Source organism: Solanum dulcamara, chromosome 5, assembly GCF_947179165.1.
Source record: "Solanum dulcamara chromosome 5, daSolDulc1.2, whole genome shotgun sequence".
Lineage (NCBI taxonomy): Eukaryota > Viridiplantae > Streptophyta > Magnoliopsida > Solanales > Solanaceae > Solanum > Solanum dulcamara.
The window spans coordinates 65,010,021-65,020,198 of NC_077241.1; the positions used below are offsets into that span (position 1 = coordinate 65,010,021).

General features: G+C 31.0%; 1 protein-coding gene across 1 annotated transcript; it reads left to right on the forward strand.

The window, feature by feature from the left end:
• The first annotated feature begins 372 nt into the window (after positions 1 to 372).
• On the forward strand, positions 373 to 2,484 carry LOC129889361 (probable WRKY transcription factor 40). Its single transcript, XM_055964631.1, has 4 exons — positions 373 to 579; positions 805 to 1,104; positions 1,427 to 1,543; positions 1,940 to 2,484. The coding sequence occupies exons 1-4, from the start codon at positions 505 to 507 to the stop codon at positions 2,204 to 2,206; spliced, it is 759 nt and encodes a 252-aa protein (XP_055820606.1). The 5' UTR covers positions 373 to 504; the 3' UTR covers positions 2,207 to 2,484.
• Positions 2,485 to 10,178: the final 7,694 nt, after the last annotated feature.

Below are 10,178 nucleotides of genomic sequence, written 5' to 3' on the forward strand. Positions count from 1 at the left end.
ATTGTATTGAATTTTGAAGATTTTTAAAGTAGTCCAAAGTTCTTTTTAACTCTAAATTACCCTAGCTCACTTAATATCCTTTTTAATAGTACCTCATAAGATATATTTTTTTTCATTTAATAAAAAGAGAAAAGTAAGGAAAGCAAAATAAAGGTTAGATTCCAGATTCTTGATCAAATAAAAATGAAAATTGACCAAGACTTGAATATAGACTTTCTTGAAAGTAGTATTCACTTTCATCAAGTCTTTATAAATGGCCACTTCGATAGTGAAGTCTTTTATTACGCAATTACTTATAGTATACTTTTATATACCCTCAATTTCCTCGCACTTTCCTTCCATCCCAAGACCAAAAAAATTAATTCAACTACTTTCACTTTGTCCTTTATAAATACCACCTTACCCAATCCTTCTCTTCATTCCTTTCATAAAAAAAATGATCACTTCTTTAAAACAAAAATATAAGAGAGAAGAAAATTAAAATTAGACTCCATAGACACAAGTATGGGAAACAAGACTTTTTCTATTGACCTTAACACAAACCCCTTGTTGCACAACATCAATAGAAGTCTGATACCGGTAAGTAGAAGAACTATATTTCAATTCTTTCATAAATATGAATATATATATATATTATTATTTTTAATTTCTGATGGAATAGTTTTATTTATTAATGTGGTTGTTGTTTTGAAAATACGCCAGATTATCTGTTATAACATGTAAATGGTGATTGATAGTATAAAAGTTTCTTACATTGTTCTTGTATATATATGATTTTAAAGTTGTAGCTTGATTTTTATGCAGCATGAGACGTTGGATGAAGAATTGATTAGGATAAGAGAGGAGAACAAGAAACTAGCAACAATGCTAACAACTTTGTGTGAGAACTACAATTCTTTGCAAACTCATATAATTGAGTTGCAACAAAAATACTCCACTCATAATGAAGAGGACAATTCCAAATTGTTATTGTCAAGGAAAAGAAAGGCTGAAGAAGAGTGTTGTGTGAATAATTTTGAAGAAGCATCACCAAAGAGGCCAAGGGAAATCACAACCAATATTTCAACTGTTTGTGTTAAAACTAATCCCTCCGATCAAACCTCAGTAAGTTCAAAAGATTCCTCAATTGTGTACAGTCAAATCTCTCTATAACAATCATTCTATATAATAATATCTTACTATAACAACAAAAAAATATCTGATCAAACAATATTGTTATAGAGATTATATTTTCAAAGCATACGAAAAGTATAAGTTGACTTTAAAATAAACAGTTCCAAAAGTTGGAAAGAGTATCACATAAATAAGGACAACTAGTACAACAATTCAAGTATAACTCTAGTAATTTTTTTTTATTTTTTTTTACGTATTTTAAAGTATTGTTCTTTTCTTAATACTATTTTTTTTCTTGCTCTGGTTTATACAGGTGGTGAAAGATGGATATAACTGGAGAAAATATGGTCAAAAAGTGACTAGAGATAACCCTTCTCCAAGAGCATACTATAAGTGTTCATTTGCACCAACATGCCCAGTCAAGAAAAAGGTCACTTTACCTCTTCCATCTATTCATTTTAGCTATCGTGTTCACTAAAAATAACTGATCTAAAATAGTTGTTATTTTTAAAAATCAAAATATAATAAATTATTTGATGTCACTTTTTATCCTTATTCAATCAATGGGGAGATATATTAATATAGTGAAAAAAAGAGTAATACAGTATTAATAAATAAAAATAGTTTATTTAAATTACCTTTTTAGTTATAAAATTTTAAAAAGCGTACAAATAAAGATATAACAAGTAAAATGTACTAGAAGGAGTTGATGTTTAGAAAATGATGTGTTTACTTTGATAATATTCCCACCTAACATAGACTATAGAAGTCAAATAATATTACTACTATACTATTTTGTTTTGTCTAAATGGAACTCAATTTATAGGTACAAAGAAGTGTTAAAGATCCATCAATTTTAGTAGCTACATATGAGGGAGAGCACAACCATCCTCAACCATCCCAAGCTGAAATAAAGATGCCATTAGTTAACCAAGATGTTATAACAGATCCAAAAATTTTGAACAAATTCATGGAAGACATCAACACAAATTCACTGCAGCAACATTTAGTCGAAAAAATGGCGTCTTCCTTATCCAAGAATCCTAGTTTCGCAGCTACAGTTGCTACAGCCATCTCAGGATTACTTTTTTGAATATGATTTAGCTTTCAAATGATGCAAAAATTACAGTTACTCAAATGGTTTATGTTGAGAGGATAAAATGGTCATTGTACTATTGGAGGTTAATTAGTTAGTAAATAAATTAACATACTAGTTGTAGTTTTTAGTTAGCTGTTGAGATTTAGTTACATACTGTATTCATGTATAGAAAAATCACGCGGTATGTACTTTGTTTTTGCTCTCTTGGTATTTCTTTTGTAAGTTAATTTTAAGAATTTAACTTGGTATGAGAGTCAATCTTCTTGATTTAATTAAGCTTGTGTGAGGAGTTCAAATTCATTTTGTCCTTTTCAGTCTCAATTCATTTCGATCCCCTTTTGAGTTTCATCTGCCCTAGTGATCTTTTAATGTATTATAGAATCGTTTCTTTTCAGATTAAGATAAATTGATACTTGACCTAACCAGAAGTGAAAGAAATTATGACTCATGAGACAAAAATTGTTGCAACAAACACTAGGATAAGCGGTACTTATAGATTCCAGTTTGTTAGTCATGATCATTTTTTGTGCATCCTTCAGACACTATAGGTTATGTTCTTGTGCTTCACAAGTTAATTGGACAAAAAACTATGAAATCAAAAGTAAATCGATGAGAATTGCACTTTGTATAAAGTGTAAAATAGATTTCGTCTGGATGGAGCTTGAACAGAGAATCATAACAAAGGAGCTTATAGAGTGCAATAATGGGAGAAATGCAGCGGTTTCGCTCTTTCATGTATAATGAACTCTATGTCGAATGATTGTGTTAGTGATCGTAATGACCCGTTAGGTCATTTCGAGAACGAGTTTTTTCTTCTTTTATAAAAGATTTCTTTCGTAAATTTAAATTGAAAAATTTGGACTTTTCGGTAACTACAGTTAACTAGTTGACTGATAATTTTAGATAATTAATTTAGTTGGTGGGCTAAATTAATAATTTAATAATGTGTTGTCTCATATTTATTAAAATAAAAGAGTGGGGTCTATTACTTGTGATTCATTATTAATTTTTAGGAAATAAAAAGAGAGGAGGCAATTAGGTTAAGAAGACTAACCTATGGGGGCGTGCAGAACGAAGAGGAAGAGAGAAAGTCTAAACTTCGGGTACCCAACTCTTTCTATGCATGAATATTGATAGGTAAATATAGTATTACTATATTTTTGGAGTTGTGGAAAAAAGGAAAAGGAAGGAAAACAAAACAAAATTGGCTTTGATTGAGGTGACGTGGTGTATTTTTAATTGAGTGGGTGGTGGACAAAAATTGCTTTTAGTTATCATTGAATAATGATGACATTGGCAAGAAGTGACCCTTAGAAATTAGGTCGAACCCATCGGTGGCCCCCTAAAGTTGGCACCAACTTTAACTTAGACACCTCAACTAAGCTTTGTTCATTTTAGACACCTTATGCCAGGCCCAAATGTGTTATTTTGACACTTTTCACTGATTTGGCACATGGTGTGTATTGCACGGACATCTGAGCGCGTGAAAAAGTTTTTTTGTATAATATATTTTTTTCTTCTTCTTCTTCTTCACTTTTTCTCTCTTCCATCAACTACACCTTCCATCACCACACGTCCACCATTTATCGTCATCCACCCCCCTTTATTACCACTGGAACCATTCATCTCCTTCATTTACTTTTTTCTCCACCAAGAACCACCAAATTTTCACTCTTCTAATTCATCTGTAACAATAATTTGAAAAAATTAAATCTGGATCTAAAATAATTTTCAATAAAATCTCATTTTCATATATCCACAACTTGAAAATTCTTATTGAATAAAAGCAATGTAATTAATTTTATTAAGTAAGGATCGGGAGAGTGTGAAGTTAACTGAAAAAAAAGTTGGAAGATTGTGAATGAGTTGTGCTTCGAATCTGCGAAGAAAGGAGCAGTTTTATTAAGATCCGGAGAATTCTCATCTTCAAGAAGATGTTTCTATGCCTGCTTTTCGTCTTTGCCCTTGAATCTTTTCAAAAGTAAAGTTTCTCAAAAATAATTCCCCAAAAAAAGTTGGAAAAAATATTGAGTGCTAAATTTTGTTTGAAATGAACAATAATAGTATTCGTATTGCAATGCTTGATTTAAACATTGTTCCATCACTTTGGATTGAAGTATTTGAGATAAAAATTAGAGACTCCATTAAAGCTCATTTGAAGCTTCTTGCAAAATAAGCCGAGAAATGGTTTTAATAAAATATTTTTTACTTTTCTTTTTATTAAAAAATCGTTATTTAAAAATTATTTGAACACAAATGACAAATGTCATCATTTCATTTGACATTTTACACGTCATTTCGTGAGTGTAAAATACACACACGTTATATTTTGCTGACTGTGAAAAAAGTGTCAAAATGACACATTTGGACCTGACATAAGGTGTCTAAAATGAACAAAGCTTAGTTGAGGTGTGTAAGTGAAAGTGGTGCCAACTTTAGGGGGCCACCTATGGGTTCGCCCTAGAAATTATATAGTATTATAGTTAGAACGGATTTATAGGAAGTTATGTTCTGAATGTTGTTTCATTATTAAACTATTGCGTATAATGTTTTGATTAAGAAAAATTCTTGTGGTTTATCACATTATATTCCAATATTTTGGCATAATAAGATAAGTAATTACATATTAGGTGTATTGTATTATATGAAAATTATTAAAATTATATTATTTGAATAAATTGAGACTTAACCCTAGCCTTGTAAGTTAGAAATTATGAGAGTTGATATGTTAATTGTCATCAAGATTAGGAACCCGATTATAGATTTGGATGAGTTTTTGGGCATAGGCTAGACATATGATAATATGAGTGTTTTTAGTTTTAAAATCTTATTGTGATTATTTATTTGACTAGATTACATTGATTTGGAGGCCCAACGAAAAGGGAAGGCTCAAGTTCCAGAGTGTTTACTTGATTATTTGAGGCAAGTGAACTTCTAAACCTCAATTTAAGCTTATAGATGCTAGTATTTTCATGTTATGTGCGTTGGGGGTAATGAGAATTAGACTGGTTATTGACTGTATGATTGACCTAAAAAATGGAAATGAGGAGTATAAATGACAATCTAATGACATGTATTGGTGTGATCGATGTGAAGAGATTATTGACTTATCCTGGACATGTGAAATGACTATATTGATATAAGATGTGAAAATTGTTGTTGATATCATGTTATTATCTTGAATTATATGAATATGAATTGATTGCATTAATTCTGATATATTGTGTTGAGACTGGAAATGATATGAAATAAAAAGAGATCGGGACACACGCTTCGTGGCAGGTATTATGAAACAAAGAGGTGGGCCCACACTCTCCTTGGCAGGATATGTATATTGAGAGGACAGGGCCACACGCATCGTGGCAGGTTACATGGACAGAAATATCCCCCCATGGGTTCTGGACTGTGATTCAGCGGATGTGTACCGATAGGACAGACATGCATCATCTCATTGCATTACATCACACCTTTCTGATATTTGTGAACCGTGTTTACCTTTAGTTGCTCCGTAATTGCTGGATTTGACTTAATATGATTCAATTACTGATATTATTGCTGAGTATTTGTGAATTACGTATTATTACTGTACAAAATATAGAGTTGGGCTAATTTTCATGTAAGTTGTAGTTGTGGAGGTTTGGTTGGGATGACAGGACTGCTTATATATATTGAGCTTTGCTTAGTTTTAGTTGTACACTTGCTGAGTACCGTGTTATTTGGTACTCACCCCTTCCTTCTACACTTATGTAGGTTGTGAGCCCGGACCTGCTTGATCTCTTAGTGTTTCCTACCACATCTGAGGCTATCATTTCGAGTGTTGAAGTAGCTGTTACATTCATCTAGCGGATGCCTCTTTCTCCTTTATTATGTTTTATTCCTATTCTAGAGACAAAGACATTATGACTGTATTTACTTTCGTACTTCGGTAATGTATTAGTGGTTTGTACACGTGACAACCAGTCTTGGGGGATTTTGAGATTATTTATTTGTTTTTGACTAAGTTAAACCTTGCTTTATCTCATTTACTTCCGCATTTACTTTCCAATGGGTTTTAGGTTGATTTGTCTCAGTAGGTTGAGATGAGTGTCATCACACCCGAATTTGGATCGTGACAGTGACATTGCTTACGAATTTTATTACCACCATATACAGGTAAAAAGGTTCAATAAGATCAATAGAGTGAGAATAAGTGGGGGCATAATTACTTTTCATTTTATTCATATAGATGTTCGAAAATCTATGTGTTACACTCCGAGTCTATTTTTTAAGCGTAGATGGTACTTAGAATTATTGCACGTCTCAAATGAATTCTTGATCAAGCTTACTACTATACTGAAGGCTATAGCACATATGAGGACACTTTTAAAGAATGAGAATGCTATGATCACCTAGAAAATAAACCCAACAACTTTATTGTTGAGAAATCGTCAAACTCAATAATATAGATGTTTGCAAAACAAATTGAAACTTTATTTCATCTGATTCATCTACGATGCCTCTAATGTATTGAAGATAGATTATCGTGATAAGACCACATGAGACCTGAATACTCTACTAACAACATCTAATAACTACTTGTACTCTAGATAAACTGGAGCCATTCGAAAGCAAAGAGGTCTCACCAAATATGAATGAAAAAGTGACACCCTAGTGATACATTTGTTGCCGATCTTGAATACGGGTATCTACATCATGAAATGATGCAACGTCGAATGCGTCAGTACATGAAATGTACAATATGTATAATAACTAAATGAAATAACTGTCGCACCCCACTTTTCTCAAAACGGGTTTGCAACGACATGACAACTCTTTTTAGGATTTAAAAAGAGAAGAGTCGCCACCTAACGAATTAAAGGCGCGTTAGGGCACCATTCTACACTAAATTTTGAACAAAATTAATTTAAAAGGTCAACACAATCGGAGTTCGTGTAAGGGTAAAAATTACCTCAAAAGGAGGGTGTTAAGCACCTTTCGAGGTCCACAAATATGGGTTCCGGTCGAATATGATAAACTTATGTGGGGGTTTAAAAATATGACAAATAAAGGTCTATAATTTTATTTTAATAATTAAAAATACAAAACTAAGTGATGAGAAATATAATATAAAATAAGTAATAGGCAAATATTCAATTAATGAGCGATAAGTAAGAACATGATAAGTGAGAAGATATAAATTTACACAATTAATTAGAGAATGAAAATCACTTTTATTAATTAAACTACCTCAAATAAATATAAAAAAATATATTAAATATTTAAATAATAAGGATCTAACTAAAGTAAATTAATTTATCCTACTCGAATCAGTGTAAAACTTATTAACGGAACACAAGATACATAAAGTATGCCCAAATCACCTTTTCATCATTTTCGAGGGGTCTATTTACTCCTACCCCATCCTAAGTTTATTTATTATTATAATCCTAAAGCGATCTAAAAGAAATAATAAAACTAACTTCCTAAAAGGTGCCTAACGTCCCAACTTAATGTCCAAGAGGCATTGGACTTACTAAATGGGTAGGTTCTAGACTAAAAGAAAATATTAATTTCCTAATTAGACACATCGTCAAGCAAAACAAATAAGACGAGCAATTAGCACGTAAAGTCTCAAATAAGCCTCTAATTTAATTATTTAACATACTTGAAAACACATACAAGTTGTGAAGGTTCATGGAAGATTATGTGTGTGCATACACAATCAAGCCTAATAAAAATCATAACATACAAACTTAAATAACACAAAAAAATCAATTATTAGACATGCAAGGGCAATTTCAAATGCTAAACTAAATGTAATAAAACAAGATACCGTTGACAGTTTTAATTATTAACTAAAGACATTTTATAAAATCCTATGAACATAATTTCTAGTTAATAACATGTTGAAAATTTATTAAAATACTAGGCATGATGTCTAAATGTAATAACATGCTGAAAATGAATTAAAGTTGTAAACATGATTTCAAAATAGAATAACATGATAAATATTTATTAGAATCTTATAAGCATTGTTTCTAATTAATTAGCATCCTAAAAAATGATTTCTGGTAGCTTATGAACATGAGTTTATTCTCATGACATATCCAAATATTGATTAAAACCTACATGCGTAGTTTCTATTCCCAAATGACATGCTTTCATAATGAAGTATCCTTTGGATAGTTTGATCATGCTAAGACTATAACATCTGTAGGCATGATTTTGATTAAAGAACACACTGAAATATTTGTTTAAAATCAGTAGACATGGTTTCTATTAATAACAGTGTGCTAAAATATTTATAAAGGCCTATAGACGTGGTTTCTACAACATAGAGAAAATATCTATTAAAAATTTATAAGCATGATTTCTATAAATATATACTACAAATAATTTATTTTGTCATGAAGGCATGATATTCTGATATGAATTAGCACGCTGAACCTATTAAATAAACACAATAAACATGATTTTCATATAAGTTAATATACTGAAAATATTAAATATATCTAATAGGCATGATTTCTATGTATATTAATGTACTGAAAATATTTAATATGGCCTATGAACATAATACTAAATGATTAATATATTTAACTAATTATTTTGTTTTTAATAACATAGTTTGATAATTAAAATTAAACAAGACAAATATAAACATACAAAAGTTAGACAAATTACTAGTAAATGCTTAGAATATTAAAGCTAGGTGACATTTTAATGCAGAATGATGACATATGATTAGGAAATACTCATGAGCAAAGTCAGTTAAAAATCACACTTGTATTATTATTTAAAATTAGATACGGACATGACGAAGTGACATAATTTTAATAACTATGATTAGTTATCATCAATAAGCATATTTATCATGCGCACACATATATTATGATAAAATAAATAAATACAAGTAGCACGTAAATTTTCCTCTCTCTCACACAGTCCCCAAGTATTTATTATTAGAAAGTGTTTACAAAATTATTACAAAATCAAATAAAGAATCAAGTAAATAAAATAATACAAATTATCAACAAAAGATTTAAAGTAAAACAATAAAATTCCGACTTTCCTGCCCCGCAAACTCTTCGTGTCTCCAAACCTACTAAGCCATAAAAATATACAAACAAGATGCCAATGACATGACGCTGGCAGATTCGCCGGCTGCATGCGGCGGCGACGGTCCCTCTTAGTGGCTATCTCGCAGTGTTTACGAGAAGAGGAGAGAGGCGGTGTTATCTTTGCTTGTCTCCATGGCGATATTTAGCCGGAGACAGTTAGATGAAAGTGAGAGAGTGGAGGCGGAGGGAAGATAGGAGAAGAGGGAGGCGGCAAAGTGGTGGAGAGAGAGGGGAGGGTCGGCGGTGTGAGGTTTTATTAGGTAAGAGAGAGGTGGTGGTGGAGGTTGTGTGGGCAACGTGAGGGTGGAGAGATCAGTGGAGGGGAGAGATCATGGGGAGAGAGTGAGGTAGCGGCCCTCTTCTCCTTTCTTTGAGAAAGAGGAAGAGTGATTAGCTTAGGTCTTTTTAGGGTTGAAAACAGAAAAATAAGAATGAAGATTAATTTGGTCCATATGATCAAAGAAACGGACGGTTGGGATTAAAAATTGGAGTTTAAAATTAAGCCACAACGAATTTACATGGGCTTCAATTGAAATTAATTATAGATAATAGGCTAGAATTGATATAAAATTGGATAGAAAAGGCTATGGTTTAAATAATTTGGAGAAAATTGAATGGATTGCTACTTAATTAAAAAAAATACTACACATATAAACTAACTAAATAAATAATAATTTTTCATAAAAAAGAAATACATTTCATAATATATTATAAATGTATACATATTACATACTAAATAAGCACTTAAAATTCAAAATTTAAAGAAAATCTTTTTTCTAAATTAATAATTCATAAAAATGAATAAATAAGCGATGATGATGATGATAATAATAATAATAATAATAATAATAATAATAATAATAATA